The sequence below is a fragment of the Strix uralensis genome, chromosome Z, assembly GCF_047716275.1.
Source record: "Strix uralensis isolate ZFMK-TIS-50842 chromosome Z, bStrUra1, whole genome shotgun sequence".
In the NCBI taxonomy this organism is placed as follows: Eukaryota; Metazoa; Chordata; class Aves; order Strigiformes; family Strigidae; genus Strix; species Strix uralensis.
The window spans coordinates 17721778-17749582 of record NC_134012.1 but is presented as its reverse complement, the minus strand read 5'-3'; the positions used below and the strand labels follow the sequence as shown (position 1 = coordinate 17749582).

Sequence of the window (27805 nt, the reverse complement as noted above, 5' to 3'; positions counted from 1 at the left end):
AAAAATTTGGCAGTGCAGACAGAGAGGGGAAAGCTGGAGAAAGTTAAGGCAAGGAGGCCAAGGCATGGCCCAGTCTACCCCATCAGCCAGAAACCCACCCAGCCAGATGGGTAATTCAGATTAATGCTGCCAGACATAACTGAAAATACTTTATTTGACATCAATAGTAAAGCAGGAACATCGGATTATACATCCCTTGATATATAAATGATAAAAATGCAAAAGCAAAACCATCTACAGGAAACCCATAAGCAGTCCAGTATACAAGTAACATCCCAGGGAAAAGCTGCATGCCAGGACCCTCCCTCATCCTAACAAGCAACAGTAATCCCAAAGAAACCAAGCACTAGCGTTTCCTTTGCAGCTATTTGTTCTGGGTTTCAACTGTTACACATGGTATCACTTTGAGTGTTGCTACCACTACGGGAGAAGAAAAAAACACCACCCACCACAGGTCATGGCCAGAATACATTTCTGTGCAACATGAGCATTTGTAGAAAAGCACCCCAAAAATCCCAGGGAGAGAAATTTCATGACCAGGTTGAGTCAAGAGCGTTTTTGTGAGTTTGAGCAATACAGTTTACACAGGGACAATGAGATCTGGAAATCACGGGTCAGCACCGAAGCAACAGAAGGCAGTTTCATCTTTTACATGGCTTGTGGCTTTAGCAGAAGAGAAACTAAGCCGCAGTTTCTTGTACCGCTAGTCTCTCTGCTGAAAATGGTTTTCAGGTTTCCTGGTTTTCCAGTTTCCATTGCTCCCCTCTTTCAAGGCACATATATAGAGACCTTTGATTGCAACAGCCAGAAATAAGTGCTCAGACCACCTCCATGATATTCAATGATTTCAGCATACAGTGAAATGAGTTGTTACACTAACTTTTTTCTAATCTTTAGAGAATCCTAAGGCAAGGAAACCCCTCCGCCAAAACCAACCACTCAATTACAACAGGTAGCCCCCTTGCATAGCCTGTTCGCAGACAGACACCACTACAGCTGAAGGTTCTAACTCTTCAACTTACAGAAGGCTCAGCCCAAAACTTGAGGTGCTCTCTGCAGAGACCTGGGATTTTCAGTGGAGCCTCAATGAGTTTTGGTGCTGATTTGCCACCTGTGGGAGTGGGGCCCTGTTTCTAAGGCACCTTTGAAAAAATAAAAAATTAAGTCCTCGCCTGTGTCTCCATTACTGGTGCAGACTATAGCTACACTGATGTTTTACAGGTAGACATTTGACCTGACTTCTGTAACACATCCTCTTCTTGTACCCCCTTGTACCCAGCAAAAGCTGGAGCCTGACCTGACAAAAAGGAGTAATTTTTTTAAAATGCAATGATAAGCACAAGAGAGCAGCTCTTAAACACAGGTCTACTTCCTTGTGCTTTGCTCCTGCTCCACACAAGCCCACCTTTGCTCAGCTGCCAGCATGAAACAGCAAGTCTGGCCAGCAACAGCTTTGAAGCTAAGAGGGTGAACACTTTTTCAAAGTGAGACTGAAAAGGCAGCTGGTTGTCTCCCCAGTAATTAAAGTCTCTGTGCATACTTTGAGACACCTCTGGCCTACGAAGAAACACACTGTCCCCCAGCCCCTGCAGGATCCCACCCCTGCAGTGCAAGGGTTCAGCAAAACCTTCAGGTCTCAACACCAAAAAAAACCCACCAAAAATAAAAAAAGGAAAAAAAAAAAAAGGAAAAAAAAAAAAGAGGCAGTGCTGAAGATGATCCCCAATACAACAAGCATCCCTGATTTTAACAGCCTTCAGCACAGGCCAAGGAAGTGCAAATTGCTGTGGTCAGAACTGGTGGCAAAGTACTCACCAGAAGGAATTCAGTTCTCAGTTCTGGCTGAGAGCTTTAAATCACTTAAACCAGCTCCAAGGATGTCAGCGCTTGAGGCTTTCATACGGTCACGGGAAGGAAAAGCAGGGTGTCTGTACAGGTGGTGCCCTGGTGCACTGACAAAAAGTAGTTCTCCAAAACATGCATGTTCCTCAAAGCCTGAGAAAATCAGAAGGGAGTTTCCCAATAGAGGACACACATTGCAACAGGCTTTAGGCAAAGAAAAATTGGTTGGATGTCAGCCCTGCTGTGAGTATCTCAGCACCGCAGGAGATTTCATGGACAAATAGCAGAGCAAATATAATACATGGCTTCTATATAATGACGCACATAAAAAGCCTACTAGTCTTAAGATAAAAGAGGCCTTGAATCATATCCTATTATGCTGCACCCTAGTTTAATCTAGTATTAAATATACTGCTTATAATATACAAATTACTTTTAAAAGTTATTAAAATGTTACAACAACAACAACAAAAGTAATAAGTGAATTCAAGTTTTATGCATGACCTTACAACAAAAATTTTGTTTTTAGGAAGCTTCAGACAGTGTTTAAATAGTGTGGTAACTTTCAACCACTGTTAACAAGTGTCAGCAAATTTTATGGCCATAATTTCATCACACAATTAAATTAATTCGTCTTTATTTCAGTGAAAAAAACCCAAACCCACACCCCCCAAAAAACCCAGGTACTGTTGTGCTGAGGCAAAAAGTCACTATCACATCCAGAAGTAAAGTTATCTGAAGCCAGCGGTTTCTGCAGATGCCATCTGTGTAGCTCCCACCCTATGCAGAGAGCTCACTGGAAAGTTCTGGCAAGCTCTGGCTCAACTCACTCAAAGCCTCCTTTGGGACTAAAAGAAATAATTACATTCATTGAATCCAAACTTAGTTGTTCAACATTTGCTCTGCACACAGAGGTGATGTTTGTTTTGGTCACTATGAGAAAAAAAATATATGATATTGTCTCCATTAAAGAAAACATCGAATCCAAAGGATAAACTTGTAAAATTTTAGCAGCATTTTACAGTCCTTCATAAAGTAAAACCAGGAATTAATTAAAAGGAATGTTTTCATCCACCTCATTTAAAATACCAAATATAATGGGCAGTAATTGCTGATGCATCACAGTTGTAATCAGCAAAATTTGGGTCTAGCAATCAACTCAACGTGGGGAGCAATGCAGCAAATAGATCAGATTCAACATTTTCTGGCAAAGTAAATATTTACAACTCTTATGTACAGCTTCTGGACTTACAAAACAATGGAGAGCTAGAAGGTTGTGTAAAGTCAAGTCTGGAATTTAAAGAAAACCAGAAGAACAAAAGCACTTGTCCAACCAATTTGGAGAGCTTTGGCATGCCAAAAGAGGCCTTTTTTTTTTTTTTTTTTTTTCATTGCAACTGTTATAAAACCAGCAGATACAAAGCATCAGTGAGGCCAGATGTCCTGGGCAACGCAGGCAAGGTCTCTCTTGTGTCTGATGTTAGCTATTTGGTGAGCCAATGTCCACTGTGATCTTTGTATACAGAGGGTACTTGTCAGTTCTTAACACCTTGTAGGATAGTGTATTTAAGCCGTCAGAGCTCATTGTCTCCCTTGTGTGAGCAATTCGGTCAAACCTGCAGAAGGGGGGAAAAAAATCCACAAAGAAGGAAGGGGGGGGGGGAAGAAAGAAAGAAAGAAAAAAAAAGATGTTTAAACAACCCGAACACCACATGACATTTTTACAGCCTCTCAGGCAGCACCTCCGGTGTTTTAAGAAGAGTATCAGTACAGGTCCCATAAACTCCCAGATTTGGCCAGCCTAAGCAGTGGGCAAAGACATCCCTATAGGGTCAAATTTTAGCCAGGAAAACGCAGCCAAACTTTTAAATCACACAGGTCCTTTTCCAGCTCTGAGTTAAGAGTATAGGTTTTATATGCAAAAGACAAGCTGGAAACAATTGGTCAGAGCTTAATTTGCTGCGTTTAAGAACAAGGGGAAAAAAAACCCCCTGAGAGTCATTCATGCCATAGAGAAATCTTGGCAAAAAGGTCTGTAATAAGGTAATAAACTGGTGAGGGAAAGGGGGCACCTTATAGTGCAGGGAACAGAGAGGTCAGCAAGGCAGCAGATGGCCGCAGGCCTTCTGCAATCGGGATTTTTGCATGCCAAAGAGAAAGCCAAGCAGCAAGGGTGGGAGGCACCCCTTGAATATGCTGCAGGACAGGGGAGACGCACCTCTCTGGGTTGGGTTCGTTCTTCCGGTCCCGGGAATGCCGAATCATTCTGCACTTGCCAATGACAGCATCCGGACGGGATATCCCCATGCCTTTGAACACCAGCCTGTAAAACGGAAATACATTAAACACTCATGACAGGTGGCAGATGTGGGATGTTCTGCCACACCTTCCACAAATAACCACTGGTGTTTTGGGGGGGTTGGCTTTTTTTTTTTTTTTTTTGAGGATGTCACTAGTGTGTTTGCAGACTTGCCAACACCAAAAGGGCGGAAAGCCAGTCCCTTTCCACATGGGCACATCACCGTGGGGAAAAAAAACACATCCCTCTACCAACACCAAGGATCTGCTAATTCACCGCACCCTCGACAGCTCCTCCAGCGCCCAAGCCTGCATCAACCTTGCTCCAGGCTGTAGACTGGAATTTGAATGGGAGGCATATAATTTTTAACCTATCTGGAAATGAGCCATAAGAGCATTCATTTTTCAGGGTATGAAAGCTGCAGTGCTGGTGGAAACTGAAGCGAATGGTGGTGAAGCAGCATGGTGGGGACACATGATCAGAGCCACAGTGGTCCCAGCTGCAACCTACCAGGTGAGGGGCAGCTTGTCTTCCTTTATGTGCTCTCTGCAAGGTACCTGCAGTTCATGAACACAGATGCTGGAAAAGTACCTCATTTCTTCCTCTTTTTGCCTCCCTTTTAATTTCTATATAGCATCTTCTGCTCCTCAAAACCCGAGTGCCCTGAAAAGGAAGGACTACCACCTTGCTCTGAATGCCCTGCCCCACTGGAAGGTTGCCCCTTGCTTGGTTTATTAAACAGAAACGCTGAACCTCAGGAATGTACAAGCAGTTTTAGGAAGAAGAAAAGAGATAGGAAAGCGTAGAGAAAAGACCATGCAGAGTGGTTCTGCCATTTAGAAACACTGAAGAGGGTTCCCAAATCTGAGCTCCCCATGATGATTTCTCACAGCGACTGCCCCGGGGATGTGAATCCATAAGGTAGCACAACCCCAGGTCTGTGATCTGTGCCGGCCCTCAGTCGGGGGTGGTCCCAGCCTGCCCTGTGCAACACCCTCCTCCTCTCCTGCAGTTCTGAGCCTTGCTCGGCTGCCTTCCGGGCAGGAAGCAACAGCTCACAGTGTTATTTAGAGCCGCTTACAGTCTGACAAACAAAGCTCCACTACCAGGCTGCAGATCCAGGCAAGCCTCAGGCTGTGTTGGGCTAGATGGATCAAGGTCTTCTCCACCCCGATGCGTGCCCTGAATCCCCTTCCTTCGGCCAGTGCTGGGAGAGCCAGAAGCGCACTGCTCCAACCTGCGCACCAGCATGGATGCTTGCAAGACTGCGCAGCAAATGAGCGATGAGTGTGTGGGGCAGGAGTGGGATTTTTCCAGCCAGACCCACTCCCCAGCACACCTTGAGAGCTGCAAAATGGGATGCCAGCACCCAGCAGGAACATGCTTTTGCTGAGCCAGCAGGTCGCCCACGCACCACCTCTGTCCCCCACCCGAAGGAGAGGATCCGGTGGTTGGGGTGAAAAGGAACCCTGTGCCCCCCGCCCCACCCTAGGCAAAAGCAGCAGGTCTGTGCTCATCCCCACCCTGGAGGCACTCTGGGTGCCAAGGGGGGGGTATTTATTTACCTGTTATAAATGTCATCATCTTCGCCACCCCAACCCCAGTAATTGTTTGGGAACCCGTTGATCTTTGTGAACTGCTCTTTGCTCAAGGCAGACACGCCTCCGAAATACTGATTGTAAGGCAACCTGGAAGGAGGGAGAAAAGGACATTGGAGGAGGAGAGGTACTAGCCAAGGAGCAGCCTGCCCACCCAACAAAGGCCTGCCACTGCCCTTTACTCAGCCCACGGCAAGCCAGCGCCCACTGCAAGGTACCTCCCTGCAACAGGGAGCAGGACGTGTTTTGGTGCCCTGGACTCAGCCGAGGCAGGGGGAGTTGGTGGGCTCAGTCTCAAATGCAGCTGGGAAGTTATTTTGCAACTAGCAACAGCTGCAGCCTTTCACTAAGATGTACGCTGTCCTCAAAAGACAGGCTGGTGAGATGCACATCATCTTGCCAAAGCACAGGTGTGTGACATGCATGCCCTGGGAGCAGCAAGAGCTCAGCAAGGCATCGGAGGTGCGTCAGAGCCTTCCCTTTCTGCAGCTCCACTGCTTGCCTCCATGCTCCCAGTGCCCCAAAGGAAAGCTCACAGCCCAAAACTGAGCCAGCAGCATGACCTTGCATGCACAAAGACAACCAGCTCCCACTTGAAACAGGGAATAATTCACCAGGGGATCGGAGACAGACAAAATTCAGACCCACAGCACAAGGAAAGGGCCCATGCAGGGATCACCAGGACCTACAGCAGACCTTGTCTCTGCTTCCACAAGCAGAAGAAACCCCTTGGGTCTGCATTTCTGCTCCAAGCTTCACCTAGCTGCAAGAAAAAACTGCAGCTGCTGCAGTGCCAGTGACAGTCCTGCTCCGAGCAGAGCTTGGGTCTGGACTGGAGACATCCAGGGGTCCTGCCACCAACATCACTACTGTATCTTTAGAACTACTGGCCACCATGGGGTCATGACTGGTTTTCACTTTATAGATGAGCTTTTAAGCTCCCCCTTGGGGATTTAGGACAGAAAAGAAAAAATTAAAAAAAAGGAAAAGCAAGACACATTTTTGTTTACAGCAGCTTACTGAACCCAGATGTATGCTGAAAGGCATTTAGGTTTGTGTTGCTCTCAGATACCAGTGCAGGGGTCCCTCAGTGGCCCAAAACTGAACAGCCAAAAATATTTCATTTTGCTCTTAAAATAGTGTCTGATGCGGTCTTTTTAAAGCTGCACATAATTCTCACTGTGTGAGTGTCTCACTTTTCAGACTGGGTGGAAACACTAGCTGTCTTCCAGCCTGAAACACAAGAAGGGATACATGGGCATCTGCAAAATGACGGGCTCTTAGTTTTTCCTCGCCCTACGTTTCACTTTCCAGAAGCTGTGAATTTTAATAAACTGCTCATCTGCGTTTCTCCCCCTTCCTCCCCTCCAGCCGATTCTGCTTGCAGCCACCCGCTCCCTGCAGGGATGCACACGCCAAAACAGGCTTTTGCCAGAGACATTTTCCCATGCTTTCAATGGTGGGTGGGGATGTCTAACGCTGTGCCTGGCCTGCTAGGCTAACGGCAATATTAGGAACAAAATGCCTCTCCAAAAGGCGTCTCACCGAAATCCAAATTTATCCATGGATACAGAGAGGTGCCGTGGCTGGCTGTAACATTTGTAGGTGTTCCTGTCATCCATTGGGATGAGGTCTACGTCACTAAACACAAAGCAATCATAGTCATACTCTTTCAAGGCCTCTGCGAATCCTATATTCAGCAGTTTAGCACGGTTAAATTCTTCTTCTCCATCCTAATTTAAAAACAAATAAAAACAGTTAAGTGACTTAAATTTAACAGTTGACATCAGCAGCTTCTTACCTGTTGCCAGATGCCGGTGTTGCTGCACTGGGCTGCTGTGCCTGTGATGGACTGAGCTTACGCCCAAGCACTACCCATGCAGCACCCATGGGACATCTGCAATGAGCTCCCCACCCAGACTGCCGCCCACAGGACAATGGCATCTGAGCCAGCTGCAAACCACAGGGGCAGCCGAAACGGCTTAGAAAAAGCTGGACCTGGCTCAGCTCCCCTCTCTTGGTGGGAGGCTCCAAGAGGGCAGGTTTGATGGTGAGCAGTCCCCCTGTCACACAGGCATGGTGGGATTTAATTTTGTGATAAAGTTAACAGACTGCCAGGACAAGCAGCTGGGGCTTCCTGGAGTAGCTGAGAAAAGCAAAGAAAGCTGAGCTCCTCTGGAAGAAGGAACCCTTGCTACAGAGAGAAACCTTGGTGGTGCTTTAGCTTACAGCCAGGACAAGGACCACAGACCACAACCTTTCTGTGGTCAGGATTACAGCACCCTCTTCCTAAGCTCTGCCACAACACGGCTGCAGGACTGTGGTGTGGCCTCTGCTGAGCAGCACACGTGAGCACGTGCCAGACCCGATTTGCAAGGCATGGAGTGGCACCAGGAGCTAAGGTCTGCTGCTTGCTCCTGCTCCCGTGCCAAGCCCTGGGCAGTCGTGCATGCACGGGAGCAGAATGCTCCCCAGGCCATGGCAAGGGTGCTGCTGCTTCGGCACGTGGCTGTCACACACAGTCTTGGTTATGGATGGCAGCCCAGTGCGAGTTGCTTCCTGCAAGGGCTATGGCTCCCGTCCTGGAGGCCACCATCTGCTGCAGCACACAGCCCCTTCTTTGCTGCTCCTCTGCCAGCCAGAGAATGGCGACCCACCATCCATCCCAGGGGACTCGCTGGGAAAAAATAAATCAGGAGGACTGTCACTGTGATGGGAAGGACCTGAAAAGAGCTGACATGGCAGCAGGGCATGTTTATCCCAGGCCAAGTGCAGTTAATGAAATGACCTGCAGAGAACTGGGCAGGAAAATCTTTGCTCTCCTCCCTGCACAACAACATACCCCAGGAGAATCAGTTCGGCCTCTCTCAGGTAGAAACATTTCAAAAGCACACGTGGCTTTGAGCACAAGTACAGGCTTGCAAATTGCTTGAGTACTTTCAAAGAAGAATAGGATCATACCCACAAACCCAAGAATACTGGTGGCTTGAGAGAAGGATTTTCAATCCAGGACCCAACTTTGCAGCAGCAGCTTCAAACCCAAACCCTGTGCAGGGGAACAGAGCAGGCAGAAGGGAACTCACAAGGCATTGCTGAAGGAGGCTCAAGTTTTTTGCCAGCCTGGAAACCAAGACTGCCAAATACTTTCTCTTCTGCTACATCCCACCTTTCCCCCTCCACACCCTCTGAGTAATGTCAAGCCAAAGGACTCCCACACCGTGCAAGCCATCCCCCCACCCTGTGGTATTCACACCCCACGTGGAAGGCGAATCAAAGATGGATAAAATATTGTGCCCAAGGAGCAGCAGCTTAAAACATCACCTCCTCCCAAATGGCTCTGCCTGGTTAATAAATGATCAGTTTGGAAACTGTTTAATCCAGACTGGTTAATGGACCTGCAGCTGGAGAGCCAATGCAAGTTCTTGAAACAGCCACAAATACCTTTCAAATGAAGGTTCTAACATGCAAGTGTCAAACCAAGGTTTTCAAAGGCATTCATCAGCTGCCTCCGGCATAAATGACTTCACAGGGAGGAGTGAGCTTTAGTGGAGGAGGATCTGAGCAAATTCTCAGCATCCTCACCCGAAACAAAAGGGTTCACGCAATAACTAAGGTGGTGGGAAGATGATCACCATCATGGATAAGCAAGAGGAGTGAAAACTTGAGTGCAGAAAATGAAGGCAAGTCAAACAAAGAGGCTAGGGAGAGGGAGCAGCTGAGGCTGTGGGATCAGAGGGTTTTCTTCCCCCAGCAAATGGGGCTGCCCAGCCCCTGCTGCCAAATACTCCTCAGGTCCCATGGCACCAAACCCAGGCCTGGCTCCATAGTCCCAAGGGGGACTTTTTCCAGTGCTGGTGCAATGTGCTCACACCTCAAAGCACCTGCTGGGTCCAGTCTAGAAGAATGTCCTCATTTCACACCCTTTGGCTGCTCTTTTCATAATGAAATTTAAAGGCAATGGGCACTCCACACTGATTTTGTTACCAGCGGAGTCTCAGCCATAATTAATCAACACCACAGGTAGCCTCTAACTCCTCTGCATGACACTTAGGGATTAACAATGCTACAAGGAGCTGTGTTTTTAAAACTCTCCCTGAAAAACCCTGAAGTACAGTGCCATGATCAGACCAAGAGCGTGCAGGACCCATTCTGCTGCCTCACCCACCAGAACCCATCAGAGCCCACGCTGGGGCCCCATGCATGGAGAGGGAACTGACACACGGCAAACACTTCACATGGGCATTGCTGCTCTCCTCCCAAATGGCCACACACCTTCACACTGTGGGATCCAAAAGGCTTGGGGTGGGGGGAAAATCACAACCAAAAAAATAGAACAAAACACCCTCTCCAAGCCATTTTTAGTAACTTTACAGCGAGCAGGTAGCTCATGCAGCAAACCTTGCCACGTTGTTATCAAATTATGTCTCCTTTGAGGGCAAGAGGCTGGTTTTCTGTCCCAGGAGGTATGCAGAGCTTTACAGTGTATACTGGAGCAAAAAAAGACTGACAAGAGGTTTTGCTTTTTGCAGAAAGCTGTTTCTTTACCTGAGGCAATGTGAAAGCACTGGCATGCTTGCAGTACCCGAGATTCAAATCTCTCAAAACTCAGAAACATGCTGCAGGCTTCCATCTTTGACTGATCCCCAACTTTTTGAAAGAAAGAAAGAAAAAAAAAAAAAAAAGTAGAGTTGGGAAATCTCCCTTCTGTGCTGCTGTCCCTTCCAGGTCAGCACAGGGCATAGTACTACAGGCGACCCAAGAGAGAGCAGGTAAAGTAGAATTGAAGAAACCTCCAGCCCTTGCCTCTCCTTGGCAGCTCCTCATCCCATGGAGGCTCCCTGTTACTTGTTAGAAGGAAATGGATCAGTTTGGACTTGCTTGGACAGAGGAGCATCATCCTGAAGAGCTAGGCAGTGCACAGGGGACTGCTGCTTTGACAATGCAGCCAAGCTCAAGACAAAGCCTCCACGCTTATTTCCTAGGCTTTCAAAAAGAAAAGATGTAGTCCAAGCACATTTTTGCTATTTTTTTCTTTCCTGACAATTTTTCCCCCACTGTGTTCTCATCCTGAAACTTAACCCATGTCGGAGTTCAGTGCTGGTGACCAGCACCTGTTTCTGGCTGCTGATTTTACTCAGCCTGTCTCTCCCAGCACATCCAAGTCCATCCCCATTCCCTGGTCTGTGACAGACTACTGGCTGAAGGGGGACAACCTGCTGCCTCAGACCTGCAGGGTCTGGCACGGACTCCTTCTCATACGTGGAGATGATCAGTCCGAGCAAGAGAACATCCAGGCTTTTTTACTTCCCATCCCTTACCTTTGCTGAATCTGGTTTGTTTAGCCAGACCTACCAAGGGATGCTACCTTTTTTTAGTAACAGACAGACAAAATGGAGGTTTTTGGAACTGTCACTCAAGCTAAAGGGCTTGCAAACGAGCAAGAAGCCATCTGTCCCAATTTTGTCCTGCCTCCTACTTTCATGTAGAAAGCAGTACTGTGATTCTTTCTGCAGACAGCACACCCATGGCTACATCTCTGTCACCTGGATCCTAAACTCACTGGGTCTCAGGGAGGTAATGGTGAGAATATGTGTTTCTGATCAGCTAGGAAGGAACCGTCACCTCCAATGGGAGGTTGCTAGTGAAGTCAAGGATCCCCCAAGACAGCCTGAACCACACACACAACTTCTATGTGAAAGTCCATGCTCCAGTTGACTTGAGCAGGTAGAAACAGATTTCCAGAGCCTAACAGAGACACCAGGAGACACTCTACTGTTTCTCTGTCAGAGGGGGTTTTGAGGCCTCAGCACCATTACATTGGGTAGCAGGAGAGAGCAGCCACAGGGGAAACTTGCCTCCTCCATCACTGCAAGGTTAAGCAGGAGCCAAGCACAATTCCCTCCTTTGCCCACATACCTGAGGGTACTGATACCCTCTGCAAAATAACATGAATAAGTGCAATGCCCCAACCACTCTGCACTTTCTCACACACACACACACATACACTCTCCAGAAAACTGCCTACTGAGGACACTGCAGGTTACACCAGGGGCCAGTGGAAAATGGTAGAACAGTTGCACGGTTTTCAGGGAATTTGCTAAGCCTCCCCTTTCCCAAACATCAGTCAGTCTGGCTGCATAGGCATTCGCACAGGCTGAACTGCAGTGAGAAAACTGATTTCTAGACTTGAATGTCCAGACAGCAATGGCTGAAGAAGCCAGGGAGCATGTGGGTAACAGCGGGAGCAAATGGGGCTGAGGGAGACGCCACAAATCCACCGCTGCCTTCTCACTTGCTGAAGTCAAGCTTGCACAGCATTGAATGGGAGCTACAATGTGCCCAGCCACGTGGCCTCATCTCAGATTTATCTGAAAGATCCTACAAATGCTACTCCACATGTGAGGTTTGGGTTTCGCTGTGGGTGGAGTGTGGAAGGTGAAGCATAATGCCTATTTTCCACTGGCTCCTGTTACACACCAGACATTTTACAAACATCATCCCCCTGACTTCAGCCAAGTCCTACTGAGGCATTCAGGCATGCAAGAGCAGCATGGTGGAGACACAACGGACTCGTGACGGAAACACATTGCGCTGAAAGGAAGAAGTTTGACATTACCAGTGCAGCAGTAGCAGGGCTCAGCGCTCCTCTTTCTTTCTATGAGATGCAGAGCACAGAAGAGCACGTAGGCAGCGTGTAAGAACCAGATCACACAGTAATTCTCCTTGCTTCAGTGATTGCTTTGATATAGACAGGATTAACAAGTAAAGGTAATATTTCCCCACTAGAAGGAAAAATAAAATAAAAAAAGAAGAGGGCAGATGCAAAGGGAAGGACAGACAAGAAAAAGAGAAAAGCAATTGTCAAGACAGCAAAGAAATAAGACCGTATTCTTACTGTACTTCTGGCAGAATTAATACATTTTCTGCAACTCTCTCTACTCAGTGTTCCCACTCACCCTTGAGAGATGCATCCAGTGGGTTTACTACCATTGACCACTCTGTGTCTTCCAGACACAGCTTGTTAGAGTCACGCAGAAGGAGTATGTTTATTTTACAAGTCAAGTAGTTTTACTTGCTAACCTACATCTGACTGCTGGATGTGTCCAGGACATATATACCCTGTGTACTGCATGTCACTCCTGCTCCAACTTTGCTCAAGAGATGCGTCTGAAAAAAACCACCTGCTTCAATAATTTTTGCGAGGCTTAACTTCAGAGCACACAGATAGCCAGCCCCACACCCCTAGTGCTGGAGGACAGAACCAGAAAAGAGGAGGAGCCAGCAACGCAGGGCAATGCAAGCCAGCATGCACCATTGCAGCAGCAGCAGGAACTCCAACCAGGCTTTGGACACTGCCCGCCTTTATGAATGCCGGTGCAGCTCCATGTGACGGGGCCCCTCGCTTTCCTTACCCTTGAACATCACTGATGGGGAAATATCAGCACTGCCAGCTCTTTACAATGGAGACAGCCACTCACCCATGAGCGGTGCCCCCGGAACATGGGCAGGCAGCTTTCCCTGGTCCTCTGCAGAGCCAACCGGTGAGCTATGCCTGGCCAGGAAAGCAGCAGCTCCTGCCGCAGGACCACTGCTGGAAGCCACATTGCACCCTTGCTTCCAAGCCGCACTCAGAAAAGGGAGGCATGCTGCCCTCCCCCCTTCACCCACCTGCATCCCAGTGACCAGTGGGGACCATGGCTCAAGCAAACTTGTGGCACCAGTAACTTGCACAGGCAAATGCCGCACATGCAGGGAAATGCAGTCTGAAGGACAAAGGGCTAGGGCTAGCCCCACGTTGCTGGACTGCAGAGGCACCAGCTGTTCTTAGCATTACACAGGAAGGGTCTCCTTACAGGGCTTAATTTTAGGGCACAGGCTGCCAGTCCGCATGCTGCGGAAACGCCTTGTGCCCTCAGCAACATGGCCACCAGGCCACGAGCACAGTCGGCCGCAGACACCAGAGCATCTTGGCTGTTGTGCTGGGGAGCTACTGCTAATTTCCCACAAATCACTTTTGCTGAGATCGCTGGCACCCTGGAAATGAGCAAAGCAAGAGAAATAGTAGTAACAGAGTACTGATTTTCTCTCTAGAAAAAGGTCTCCCCTTACTTTCAATTCTGTGAAGAAATTTATCTCTTGGGAGACCATTTTAAATATTCATGGTGTTTGATATGCCCAAACACATCAGCTGATCTGCAAATTTAAGGTGGTACATTTAAAGCAGCATGTTATTTAATCTCAGTTTTCACAGAGCTGAGAAAACAGGATATAAATGTATATTCAAGAGAGAAACTGCACTGTGAGATTGTCTAGCTGCTGGTCTCTGCTGGGGCTCTCAGAACTGCATCTGCCCTTTCACGCTGCAGCCCATGCAGATGCCTACACATTTTAAGCTTTTCCAAGTGTGAACAACACTCACTTATTTAACCACCATTATGTTATTAAGACAGCTTGTTTGGAATGAAACATGCCTTTTTTTTTTTTTTAAAAGACAGATCTAAGGCCATTGGGTATTAAGAAAAAAAAAAAAACCCACCCCCCCCCCATCACTACTTGTTTCTTTTCTGTTCTATTCACCTTAAGAGAGTAACTCACCTGCTCCACTGCCACAGCTTTGCTTTCTCTGTCCTGACACTTTGTGCACTATTACTAACATGAACAGAAGTTGCTTGAGAAATAAGTGAAATCCTGTGGCTTCATGGCACACTCAATGCCAGGTTAGCCATTAATGCTACCTTGTAACCTTAAAGATCTCCATATACAATTCCTGCAGCCATTGGGGAAAAAGGAACATTTAGAAAGAGATATTAGATTGGGTTGTCCTATTAGGGATTTCTTCCCTCCTCACCAAGTGATTTCTTTAAGCAGAAGCTCTTTAGAGTGAATTGTGCTTGTCCACAAGAGGGGACCTTAGGTTTTCCATCAAAATCATCAAAGCAAAATTGCTCATGTTCTTTTTCACTTTTTTTTGGTGCTACAGCCTTTTTTTTTTTTTTTTTTTTTTTAAAGAAGCAACCTTATCCCTGCCTCCCAGCCCACTGCTGTTCAGGATAAAGCAACCACTCCTCTGTTTTAGGGAGCACAGGCACCATTATGAGAGCGGTATAAAGCCCTGTGTCATTAGCATCTTACCTGGTTGATAACATATACTCCATAATCTAGTTGCTGTCTTTGGAGAATTGGGTGCAGGTAATAGAGCCAGTACTTCAGATGCTCCTCTCTGTTCCTGAACGGTATGATTATTGCTACTTTCTGAAGTGCTATGCAGTCCTTTGGAGCAAAACGACCTCCTGCTTTGACCTCTGGGTTGATTCTCGCCACTTCTTCCAGGTTCACAGGCTGGGAAAACTCCACACGTAGTGCACCAACTGGAAGAGCGGCACAGCACAAAGTAAGTTAGCATACACAATCTATTTCTTTAAGCACATATCCTTTACGCACATTTGCTTTTTGTTTAGTTTTTTAAAAAGAAATGTTTGGAGCCAAATAAAATCCCAGAGGTGCATGAAGCTGTTGAAGCTTGGATCAGCCATACCCAAAGCAACTGCACAACACCATTCAGAACAAACCCGCAAACGCTGTAGCCTCTTGGTATCAGACTCCAACTAAGTGGCTGACATGAAATGAGTCTTGAAAATCCTCCTATCTGCGTGGCAACCCAAGAGCTGTGCTCCCACTGGCACATGAGCTATGAAACCAGACTAGAGAATAGTGTTGCCCTCTCTGCTCCCACCCACCTCGCACAGTGTGAGTTGCGCACTTCAAAAATAGTCTTGGTCTCCTAATTACTTACACCAAGGCTAACCACGTGCAAAGTGAACAACACCCCCTTTCTTGTTTTTTCTTCTTCTTACAGATACTTTCTGTGTTTTTCAGGCATCCCCATTATTTATTAGAAGTCTTGTATTAAAACAGCTAAAAAAAAAAACCCATCCAGATTTGCATGCAGGTTGGCAATTCCTGCGCATGGTTTCAACAGTGGCAGGTTCTGAAACTGCCAAAATAATCTGTGCCAAAGCTGGTGTGTAAAACTGAGAAGCCCCCCTGGCAGCACAGAGAAGACAGCAGTCTCTGAGCTGCTCAAGGCCAAGCTCAGGGAGAGAGGGCAACGACAACCCCAGGCACTGGTAGCGGTGATGAGGCCTACTTTGCAAGACACCAGCTCATGCCTCTGTGTGACTCCTCTTTGCTTGCCATGCCGGCTCCCTTACCTTACAGCTGTAGGTGAGTCCTGGGCTGAACACAGCACCGCTGACCACAGCCTTTTTGTGGATGCCCTCTTTTAACATCCATGCTGGCCCTCTTGCAGTATTTGCGTCCAGGTGCTTGAGCCCTGACGAACAGTCTGCTACAAAAACTTAACGAGCACAGTAGCTGCCTGCAGCTCTTGCTGCCATGTTCTGCTCCCAGCAATGGTCGCCCATGTGTCTCAGAGCTACTGTCTCCTCTTTGCATTTGCTGAAGAAATCCCCAGGCCCATCGGATGGCACACAACAGCATGGACATGCCAATGGTGGGCACGCTGCAGGTATGGAGCCCCTTGAGAAGGGTTGCAAGTGATTTTTAGAGCTCTAAAAAGACACAATGAACCTTGTGCATATCCCAGCAAGGCACTACTAAAAAAGCAGAAATAATGCTCCTGGCTCATGGCTCATTTGCTGGTTATTTAGCTAGAAGAAGCTACTTTAGTTTGGTTGTGCTGCTCCACAAACCTGTGCTCACTCAGGCTGGAGATGGCAAGAAGGAGACCAGCCAAACAGGCAGAGGTGCTCAGTGTACTGCCAGAGGCAGTGAGGAAGCTTTGCTGCCTGATTCACTGCCTGCATGGCACAAGACAAAACCTTGCAGAAACCGGCATCACAGGCAAGATGCAAAGGAATCTGCATTTTGCACACATTAAATGGACAAGTTTGCATGTTCTCCTCTCACACAAGGAGAAGGCAGCCATTTCTCAGACTCCAGGCACTGGGATCAGTCTGCCCATGCTCTCAGCACTCCCACGGTTCCCAGCTGCATCCCAGACGTGTCTGCCCAGATCCACACCCTCTCCGCCCCACAGTGCAAGCTGGGTCCTGCAGATGCCTGCCCTGTGGCTGCACGGCCAGGGCTAAAGCCTCTCGGGTCGGAAAGTGGCTTGCAGGGAGAGCTCAGAGGGCACTCAGCAGCGAGAGGAAGAAGCAATAATGGGAGGAACTGGGACAGGAAGGAACATCCAGTGGCGTGACCGGGACTGGGGCTTGGTGGGGGTCAGGTTCAGGGGCCCGGCACAGCTGTCCCCATGCCAGCGGGACAGGCAGGGGGGCAGATGCCTGAGCAGTGAGGCCAGTGGGGGCAGGAAGGGGAAAGAGTGCATCGTTTCCTCTGAATTTGGGTACCACTGTCATTGGTGGTGGGTGCTCTCTCAGAACAGTCCTGGCCTGAACCCACCTCCATGCCTGCATCCCCCTGCCCACCACTCTGTCCCCCAGTGTCACCCCCATTAAGAGACCGGCACTCACAGTAAGGATGATGCTACACTTCTGTGTGTTTAAAACAGCAAAGGGCATTGCACTGGGCATAGTTCACCTAACCATGGTCAGCAAATGGGATTATGCCAGGCATCTGTGCCCAGGGATGCCATTTTCCTGCCTTTCTCGCTCCCCACCGCCAGTAGCGGGACCAACCTGGCGGGAGGAAGCAGTGGGGCGGAAGCAGCACATCCTTCATGGGGCCCTGCCAGCACAGCCGCTCTCAGGCACCGGGCGGCTGCCGTCCCACCAAGCAAGCCCCTTCCTGCTGGTGCAGGCTGTGCTCTCTGCTCCCAGTTGCTGCTACTGAGAAACAACGTCAAGCACCATCAGGCCAGGGGATGCTTTCTGGTTTAACAAACAAAGGCTCTTTTAATGTCTTGCACTCACTCGCACAGCGTAAGGGAGGAGGAAATGAAAGTTTGCCATTTAGGCGAATTTACAGGGGAAATCTGCCTCTGGCGGCTTCTGAGCTCCAGCTGGGCAAGGACAGCCACAAGTGTTTGGACACTGCAAGCAAGGCTTTTTGCAGGCTGGCACCCATCAGACCCCAAGGCCAAAATAGGACTGCTCATCCTGCCAGCACTTGCTCTTGTTTGTCTTCAGGAGGCTGGAATATCAGCAAGGAAAAGATGGGAGAGGAAAACACATTCATGATAAAAACCATTTGCGGAAGACAGAGATTTAACAGCTTCAGAGTCTTGAAGGACACTAGTGAGAAACTATCTGTACTGCTCCGACCTCCAGTTAATCAAATCAGTTAAAGGCAGCACACATTCTTGCAAATGCTGCCCGGAGGGATGCAGCCAACATGAGGGTCAGTGAGGAGGTACCCCAGGCACCAGCGCCATACATGTACAACAAGGCAGTCCCTTCTGAGACAAGCGTGACGCAAATCATGCAGTTAATACACTCACTGGTGTCAGTAAGAATACAAAAACGTAACAAACCTGAATAGGCTGTTTTAAAATACAGAATGGCTAAAACAAACTAGACCTCATAAAGCCATGTGGCTGACAAAAGGCAACAGCAACATACCACTGGCTGCAAATCAATGCTTTCAGTTCACTTCCCAAGCAGGGCAGGGCTAAAGCCAGATCTGCAAACACAGGCTTTCCAACCGGTGACCAGAGTCACGGTTCCAGTTGCTAACTTTAAATCCTTTTGACCAACATTTGACTACCTGGATAGTAAGCAGCCCCAAGGCCATAGTCTCCCAAGGATGCTGACTCAGGACATGATGTGCTGATGCCAAGAAAGCGTGTGAAGTTTGTTGTGAGTGCTGTCCCACTGGCCAAAACTGTATCCCTATCTGTGTTTACTAGGTAAACTCTCCAGCCCGGTTCACTCCATCTCAATCTTTTCTGCTCTGTTCAATGTGACTGCCTGACATAAGAGCCACTGTATATTGAGCCCCTACTAAAACCAGACAGGCATGACAGAGCTATGTGGACTTGCAATTCTGACCACCCATCAGTTCCAGATTTGTAGGCAGACACTCCTTGGGTTCAGAGTTACAAAGCTCCAACAGAGCAGCTTCACGAGCCTTCACCAAAAAAAAAGCCAACCCCTGCCAGGCCCCATCTCTGACACTCAGAAGCACTTCTGCTCAAAGGGAAGGTGCACAGGAAAGGCGCTGTGCCAGCACAGATGCTCGTGGCCCGTCATGGAACACACAAACAGGAAGCAGCTTCTCACATAAAGCAAGAGGTGAGGCTTGCAAAAAGCCAGAGGCAGCACAGCACTCAAGCCTCAGAAACCCGGCCCACAGCCCTGGTGATCTTCTCACACTCCCCACTTCCCAACGGCCACACGGAGGCTGCCAGCACGCGTCCTCCCCAGCACTCATCCTGGTGAACCAAATGCACAAAAAGCCCAGAATCCACTCAGCCTGATGCTATAATTAATCTAGAGGCTGCTCCAGCCTCCCTGGGCCACAGATACTACAAGTGTTGGGAAAACTCAAGCAGCAAAGCCCCGCAGAGCTAGAACTGTACTCTTGCATGCCCAGGGCACCTACAAACAGGATGGTGCCACACTCCATCCACAAAGGTAGTAGCGGGTGATACAACACAGGGCAGCAGCCACAAAAGGCAGCCCCAGAGTTTCAGATGGAACAAGGAGGTGGGGGCAACTATTCCCCGGGAGGGCGGTACAGCCCCAGTAGGAGGATATGGGAAGGAGGGCAGCTGGGCTCATGGGCAGGTTTGGAGAGGTGAACCAGCAGACTGAATTGCCCTCCCAAGCACTTCACTGGGAAAAATGGCAAAATTCACCTGCATCCTTTGAGCTGGGTGCAAATCTCAGGTATTTAACTTAGTGAGAATGATAGCAAAAGCATGTAACATGGAAGTTTGAAAAAATGTCCCCTCAAACAGAGGAGAAAAGAACATTTCCATCGTCCTGGCTGAGAGCCGGGCACTGCTCTCTAGCCACCAAGCCATGTGCACACCCGCACTGCCATGCTCAGACAAACCTCATGCGAAAAGAAAGCTGGAAAAGAGAAGCAGAACTCGCAGAAAGGAAAAAACCAAAACAACCTCTCTTTGCAGGGACCCAGAAGGGAAGGGCTTGTCGGCTGCACCAAAGTCTGACTGGGAAAAACAAAACCAGCTCCACCCCAGAGAACTCGGGGGCAAGTCCCCCCACCGCAGGCTGTGGAGCAGGGGTCTCGCTCCAGCCCCCAGACCCACGTGGCAGCTCCAGGGCAGGCAGGTAGCTGCATCCCACGGCTCAGAAAAGCAAGCCTTTCCTATTAAAATCAGCTAAACTTCAGAGCTGTGCCAGCGCCTACGCAGGTGGCACCAGCCAGGCTTGAACTAGGGTTCAGCCCCATGGTGGGGGGATGGGATCAGTGGAAAGGACAGCCCCAGCACCCCTCACCCAGCTGGGTCTCCCAAGCAGCCCCCTGTCCTGGCATGTGACCCACTGGCCAAATAAGCCACGAGGATGCCTCTGTCTCCTTGCAAACTGGCTGGCAGCTGCTGCCCCTTGCTGCCTGCAGCCCTCATTCTCCCATAAGCGTCTGAAAAAAAACCCCAAAGAAATCCTTGAGTCTGGCTAGAAACATGCCAGTGAGGAAAAAAAAAGCCTTCCCAAGGACTGGGATACATTTTCTTCGTCTGGTCTACGCTAGTGAAACTGCATCCCCTTACAGATGTCAGCTATGCTGACACAAGGCTTGCATCTGCTACACCAGCACGTGCCCTGTCTTGGGCAAGCTCACATGGCATCTGGCATCTGCAACTGTGGACCCCAAAGGGAAACAGGCTGAAAAAAATGAGGATGCATCACACACACTGGCAACGCTGGGTCTGCATGATGGCAGGTTTGCACAATTAACTGAGCAACTACAGCCAGAGAAAAATTTCTTACTCCAACCCCAAATGCTGCCTGTTCCAACACAAGGTCTCACACTAGCACACAGTGTCTTTAAAAAAAAAAAATTAAAAAGATTGCTTCCACAAGAAGGTAGTTTTGTGAGAGAAGCAAAGTCCTCATCAGTGGCTCAAATCCAGCGCATGCTCACTGAAGCAGCTTTGAACTGTCTCCCTTTGAGCCGGGCAATCTGCATGCGATTAGCCTTTCTCGCTGCCGCGGCGAAATTAAATTCCAGGCCCTCAAACAGCAAACCCAAAACAAACAAACAGGGAGGCCTGGATCAGAAAAAGGCTGAGCTGCCCCCCGCCATGAACCCCCCAGCCTGCCGCGGGATGGGACGGGCAGACAGGAGCTCTCCCAGGCTCAGCGGTATCCCAGGGCTGAGTGGCTCTGCCAGGGGCAGCCCCAAATCGCAAATCAGCCCCCAGATCCCTGCCCCATCCCATCCCGCCGGTGGCAGCTACACCTGGATCCCAGCGCTGCCCCGGGGGTGGGGCGCGCTCCCCAGATAGCGCGGGTGAGCGCTGGGCGCCAGGTGGAGCGGAGGTGAGTCTGTCTGGCCGAAACACAGCCAGGGCTTGTGCGCCCCCGAAAGCACGGGGTGCCGCCGGCAGCAGGGAACGTGGGAGGAGAGGACAGGAGCAGGGCATTGCATGCCTGGGGAAATGGCTGCTGAAACCCCACTGCCCCCGAGCGCACAGGTTTGCAGAAACCAGTCCCGTAAAGTCTTTACAGGGCTGTTTCCAGCTTCAGCAAGACACGTTTGCAGGTAAGTGCCCTCAAAGTGAGTCCAGTGACACCTCAGCCTGGGGACCGGCAGTAGGGGAGGTGACAAAAGCAGCCCTCTTTCAGACAAACATCTGCAGGGGCTTGGGGACTGCCCCGAGCTCCTGTAGTTCAGCTGCTGCCCGGAGGCAGCTGGAAAGGCTGTTTGCTGTGCCCCAGCATCACTGGGGCCACAGCCACCACCCGCCCGTCTGGAGGTGCTAATCCATGCCTGACTCAGCCACCACCTCTCCTTGCAGTCAGGGGCTCAAGGCATTGATTTGCACAACAGAAAACACTGTCCTGGTGGGAATGGGCTGAACAGTGAGACCTTCTCCAGCCCAGACATACAGGGCAAGCTGGACACTGACACTGCTCCATCCACATCCCACCAAATCCCAGATCTTCTGCCCCACCACTGCAGCACTGCTGTGGACTGGCTGGCTCTGTCCACAAAACCTGTGCAACCAAAACCCCTCCTGCTCAGTGGAGAAGGGTGTGCAGGAGAGAGGAAGGGGAGCAGTAGCTGCAGGATGGTAGCTGGGGAGGAGGGTCCACCAGCGAGGAGAGTAAGTAAGCAGTGGAGTCTAGCAGCCCAGTGTCTTGGGCTTGCTCACGAGGCCACCAGAGCCAGAGCACCTCCCTGCTGAGGACTGTGCATCCCCAGCATGCTACCCTTTGTGGGAGAGGGGAGGCCCTCAACACAGCGACAAGGTCATCCATCTGCTGAGTGAAGTCAGGCTAAGGAGCCCCACTCCAGGGGAGGAAAGTCAACAGCTTAACCAAATTCTCCATCCAAGTGCGGTTTGGGAAGCTGCAAGCATCTGTCTCTTTCCAAACACAAACTTGGCCCAATTTCCAAAGAAACTAGCTGTTGCCTCAGATCAACGCTGGCAGAGAAACAAGCACGTTATAAAACACTAGATGCACGAAACGGAAAACTTTCCTTTTCTCCCCAGCACCCCCGGTCTGTTGTGCCGTGCCCCTGAAACAGCTGCTCTCCAGGAAGTCACAGTATCTTTCCGAGTTAGTTTGCAAGCCCAATTAATAGTCCTTGGCCTTCACTTTGACCAGGCAAGGGGATGCTAAGGATGCTCTCACCACAGAGGCTACTCCCTGCCTGTCAAGAGAGCCTGTGCTTCAGAGGTACGACGTGCTCCTGACCACACGGGTAGCTGTTGGCAGTATTGCCAGGATCGCACATCTGCTCCCTGCCAAACATCTTAAACATATTCTTTGGAGAAGTTTAACACAGTTTCTCAACCTCTCTTTTGAGGCCAAAAAAGCCTAACTTTGCGCAAACTGGTCCACGTGTTAGCTCCCCCTCCCCCAGCCCTCTCCATGCTCTTCTGAGTTTCTGTTTTACTTTTTTGAAAAAAGGTAGCAGAGGGACACAGCACAACCCCAGCTTGTGGCCATCAGCAAATAATGCCTGTAGCACTCAGATTGGGGGTGGGGAGAGGCCAGAGGGAGTAGATGTAGTGGGTGTATCAGAAAGGGTCGAATAAAAACAAAAAAAAAAAAAGCAAAGCAGGTAACAGCAAGTTCAGATGAGAGGAGGAGGAGATGCTGCATGTAAAGCAAATGCTTTCTCCACCACTTGGTATCGTAAGGGATCCCACAGATTCAGAAGCCCCCAGCTTCTGGGGCAGAACCCCCCCACATGGACAAATGAGCCCATGACTGCAGGTGGGCAATGTGACAGGAACCAGACCAAACCTACCAAACCCCTCCAGCACGGTCACCACCAGAAGTCTTCTTAAAAAATGGTGTTTTCAGCACCTCTTAGATTTTTCACTCTCTTGCCTCAAATTACGCTCTGCTAGGAATCTGCCAGTGCTCAAGCATCCTCTATGCTGCCCATGTAATGGCCACATATACAGAAGCCTCAAACTAGTTTGTGAATTCACTGACCTCTCAAGCAGCACATAACCTTTAAGAACTAATGTAATACAGGCACTAAGCATCACTACCAATTTGACAAGCTACCTCTGTCTCATCCAAACAAACCTCAGAGCATCAGAATACCCTCATCACTTATCTTCAGCATCTACAGTTTAGAGCGACTGCTTGCACTGACTACAGATGCATCAGAAGAGGTGCACTGAAGAGAAAGCCCATGCCATAGGTCCTCCCCGTCCAACCGAGCAATGCCTGCTCACCCATAAGCAGTCCAAAGGAGCTTCTTTCAGTCCTCGTTTTTTTAAACATGCCTTGCTAACAGTGGGAAGCATCAATTTCTACCCAGCACTCTGGCATCTCAAAGAAACGGTTGTTTTTCTTGAATGCCCGTGATCTCTCAGCAAATAGCCATTTGGAAACTGTTTTCCTTTTTAAACATTAGTGAAAATGAGTGCATCTCTAGTGGTTTGTGCTTTGGACAGTTCACCGGTTCATATATTAACCTAGATTTTTTTGCTTTGTCAATATCCCATTAATTATTAGGGTTTGGGGTTGTCAATTTTAAACTTGGGGATGAAAAGCTATTGAGCCAGACACCTTACTGCAACATGTTTAGAATACTTGGGTCATCTTTGCCATGAGATGCTCAAGGGGCTGAGGTAAGAACATATTTCTTCGGTCTGCCATCCCTTACCAGCCACACCTGGTATCTAAACGAGGGTCAAAATATGGCTAAGGAGACAGCTGTATTCTAGAATAACCTCCATAAACAACACGTGCTCTCAGTCAGGCTGGACTTGAAAATGACATCCCCGAAATACTGATAAGCCTTTCCATGAGGTTTGTCTGGCACCAAAAGATAAGAGCTGCTTTAAGATGAGCTCTTTTGGAGAGGGATCTTACTACCAAAGAACATGTTCCTTTCCCCACTTCCTCCTAAAACCAGCAGACACATAAACTACCCCATCACCAAAACACAAAGACCTCATAGAAAAGGTAGTGCATTTTGACTGTTTCAAAAGCACTTAGGCCAACATATATACTACTTCTATGGAGCACTTTTTTTTTTTTTTAAGCCAGTACTGTTCTACAGCTCCTAAAGAACACAACAGTTTGGGGAATGGACACCTGCAGGATATATCTGGATTTACTTGCTTTTGGGCTTCTCAGAGGCTGAAATTTCACTGCAGCAAGCAGGCTCTGTTTCTCAATACCCCATTTAAGATACTCGTTGGTGCACAGCTCTAAACTGAAGCATAAATCCAAAATGCTTATATTACCTTGTATTACATAGCTGTTAAGGACTTTTAATTCAAAGTTGAATTATAGTATTATTTCTCCCGCCCCAATTTATACTTTTAAATTATAAATAATGGCAAGTGAACCATAAAAGCATTTTAAATTTGGCAGCTTCTTGTAAGACTAAACCTCATTCAGCTAATGCATTTGCTGCAGAGGCAGACAGCAGGCATGTAAACTACTCCAAGTATTGCTAGAAAGAAAACTCAGGGCCTCTGAAATGAGTACCTTGCTATTTGACCGTTCAAAAAGCTGGAGCAGCACGGTCACACATATCCTGCATGATTCATCACATGCTTCCCAACGCCAGCAGGGTAGGGAGAGAAAAAAAAAAAAAAAAAAAAGGATGTGATGCACTTCAATAAATTTAGGTTTACGCTGAGGGAACGGGGCAGTTGGAGCTACCTGTTCCCATCAGAGAACTTCTCCATGGCCTTGGGAAGGTGGGAATTACAGGAAAGTCCTTGCTGGTTCCTGCTTGTTATGTTTATACTGATGAGGAGCTTTGTGCAACAAATAAGAGGGTTTTTTTTAATTCTGGGTGGGTGAATTAAGTGTCAGAAATGCCTGCGGAGTGTACACCTTTCCATCCCCCACACTAGCCTTAGAGATACATGAGATGATCAGGGCACACTCAGCTCTGACCAACACCTGAGGCACGACAGGATAGTTTTACAAATGCTGCTTGCTCCCAAAACCGGAAAAGAGCAGGAAAAAAATAAAATACCCATCAGGTTTCTCACCTACATGCTGGCTACAAACCTTGAAGCAGTGATGGTGCCAGCCTGCATCTGATAGCACCACCCCACAAGTTCTGAAGGTAACACAGCTAGAAACTATTTGCCTACTGCATTATAAAGAGCTACTTTCTACATGGCCCTGTAGCTCTCTGAACATCTGTAACCACTTCCAATAGCCTCACTTGGCCCTTGGCAGATTCAGCAAATTGTACCGAGAATGTTACAAAGACGGTAGACAATATTTTAATTGATCCTTCAGCAACTAATTCTGATAACGCTTTGAATCTTGGGGACACTAAGAGCATTTCTCTAAACCAGGCATTTCAAAAGCACATGACTCACTCCTGAGAGGATCAGGGTAAGTGGAGACCATTTAAAGCAAAGACATATTCATAAAGGGTTCCTACATCCACCCTGTAAGGATCGGCTTGTACAGCCACTTTCAACTTAAAGTGATTTAGGGGGAAAAAAGTGAAAGATATGAATCAAAAAGAACAACAAAAAGACACAGCACAGTTCCTTTTAGTGACCTCAAAACCACCTTCCTAAAAATAACAAACCAGTCATTTGTTACTCAGATGCATTGATCCATAAGCAGCTGACCAGCGAGCACGGAGAGAAACTATGAATTTCTGTGTTGGTTTCATAAATTGAAAACCACAGGTATCTTCTCGAAAGTCTCTTCCCTCGTTGTGATCTCCGGTAACAAAGGTGCCCGTGGTAACGTGGCACACTGATGAAGAAGGAGACGATCCCCAGGCTGCAGGGGCCAAATAGACCAGGTCACTATCAACTGGGATACCAGCAGGTCATGGTAACGAACTCTACCTGCACCATAGGAGGGTCTACTCGAGGAGCAGCAGCGACAAGCAGCAGGGTGGACGAGAGCCTTGTAAGGGGAGGAAAAAATCTGGAATTCACCTCGCCCCCACCGCTTGTGACAGAGTCGGTGGATCAAAACAGCTACAGGTGATCAATGCACAAATTAGACCACAGGCAGGCTGCAAACCCGCCAACAGCCGGCCAGCCCCCCAGCACCCAAGCAGTCCTGGGAAAGGCCTGTGGGGAGCACACATCCAGTGCAGATAAAACACACGCCAGGCTGCCACGTATCAGGATACTGCATCACAGGACCAAATACGTGGGAAGCGCCGCTGGGATGCATAACAACCGCACTCATGACCCTGCCTCGCAGCGCTCTTTAAACCTATACCGCTCATCGAGCAGGTCCGCACACACAAAAGGCTGCGAGAGCCTCCACGGCACAAACCGCCCGTCCGATCCTCCCCGTGAGATTGCGCAAGAGCAGTATTTTGGGTAGAGTTCCCAGAGGAAATTACCCAACCTTTCCGGCAACCAGAAAGAAACCTAGCCGGACGGGGAGGGCGCGCTCCCCGACAGCGCCGGGGCTCCGGTCGCCGCCGCCTTCCTTGCGAGAGCATCCGCGCCTCGGTCCCCCCAAACACCGGCTCCCCGGGGATTCTCCCACAATCCCCCTCCGACGGGCGCTGCGAGGCTGCGCCGGCGGCACGCGTGGGCAGCCGCGCCGCTGTCACACCCGCGCCCGCCCCGCGGGGACAGACACCTACGAGGGGCACCGGGACCGCACGCTCGGCGGCGGGCACCCGGCGGCGGGCGCTGCCGTCGGGGCGGGGGCGGCGGCCGCCCGCGAACCCCCCCAACCCCGCGGAGCAGACGGCGGCGGGAACCCGGCGGGCGGCAGCAGGGGAGGAAGCGGAGCCCCCCCCCCCCCCCCCCCGACGGGGCGGCACTCACCGAGCAGCGGGGAGGGCTCGGGGCAGGGGCCCGGCGGCGGCGGCGACGAGGCGGGCGGGGGCCGGGGCCGGGCGGCGGCGGGCGGCGGCGGCGGGCGGGAGAGCGGCAGCGAGAGGTTGGCGGGCGGCGGGCGGCGCGGCGGCGGCTCGGGGCTGCCCGGCGGCCCCAGGGCGCTGCCCGCCAGGTAGTAGAGCAGCGTGGCCGAAAGGTGGAGGGCGCAGAAGGCGACGAGGAGGCGGCAGGCCCGCTGCAGCGAGGTGCCGGGCAGCGACGGCTCCTTCATGCCGGTGCGCTGGCGGGGAGCGCCGCCCGCCCCGCGCCGCGCCGCCGACGGGGGACGGGGACGGGGCGGTGGCGGTGGAGGCTCCGCCCACCGGGGGGCGGCCCGGCGCCCCGCGCCCCGCCCGCAGCCGCCCGCCATTCGGGGGAGCACCCTCGGGCCCGCCCCGGCAACCCCCCTCCTCCCTCGGCATCCCGCCCCGGCATCCCGCCCCCTCCGCGGCATCCCGCTCTCCCCGCGGCATCCCGCCCGCCCCCGCCAGCGGCGACGGAGCCGCCTCTCCCCCTGCACCGGAGCGGGCAGCCCTGCCGCCGGGCTGGCCCCTGGGAGCGCACCCCTCCCTCTCCTCCGGCTGACGCTCCAGCACGGTACCCGGTAGCACCGAGTCGTAGCCGTGGCTGCAGGTTCGTGCCGGT

General features: G+C 50.0%; 1 protein-coding gene across 2 annotated transcripts; it reads right to left on the bottom strand.

Moving 5' to 3' along the window:
- Window positions 1-136: 136 nt before the first annotated feature.
- On the bottom strand, window positions 137-27432 carry B4GALT1 (beta-1,4-galactosyltransferase 1). 2 transcript variants are annotated; one of them, XM_074856861.1, is made up of 6 exons: window positions 27110-27428; window positions 14872-15107; window positions 7285-7472; window positions 5707-5829; window positions 4061-4165; window positions 137-3458 (listed from the first exon to the last, which is right to left on the bottom strand). In XM_074856861.1, exons 1-6 carry the CDS (start codon window positions 27390-27392, stop codon window positions 3323-3325), a joined length of 1071 nt encoding a protein of 356 aa, XP_074712962.1. In that variant the 5' UTR covers window positions 27393-27428; the 3' UTR covers window positions 137-3322. The 2 variants fall into 2 exon arrangements, with proteins under 2 accessions (XP_074712962.1, XP_074712963.1); XM_074856862.1 differs by lacking the exon at window positions 5707-5829 and having other exon boundaries at window positions 27110-27432.
- Between the last annotated feature and the right edge of the window lie 373 nt (window positions 27433-27805).

What these genes read in the sequence shown, in the direction of transcription:
- B4GALT1 (XM_074856861.1), bottom strand. Translation starts at nt 27,392, where the DNA reads ATGAAGGAGCCGTCGCTGCCCGGCACCTCGCTGCAGCGGGCCTGCCGC. An exon ending in CGAGCCCTCCCCGCTGCTCG is followed by an intron (nt 15,108 to 27,109) that starts GTGAGTGCCGCC and finishes CCGCTCTTCCAG; the next exon opens with TTGGTGCACTACGTGTGGAG. An exon ending in GATGATGACATTTATAACAG is followed by an intron (nt 4,166 to 5,706) that starts GTAAATAAATAC and finishes TCCGTTTTACAG; the next exon opens with GCTGGTGTTCAAAGGCATGG.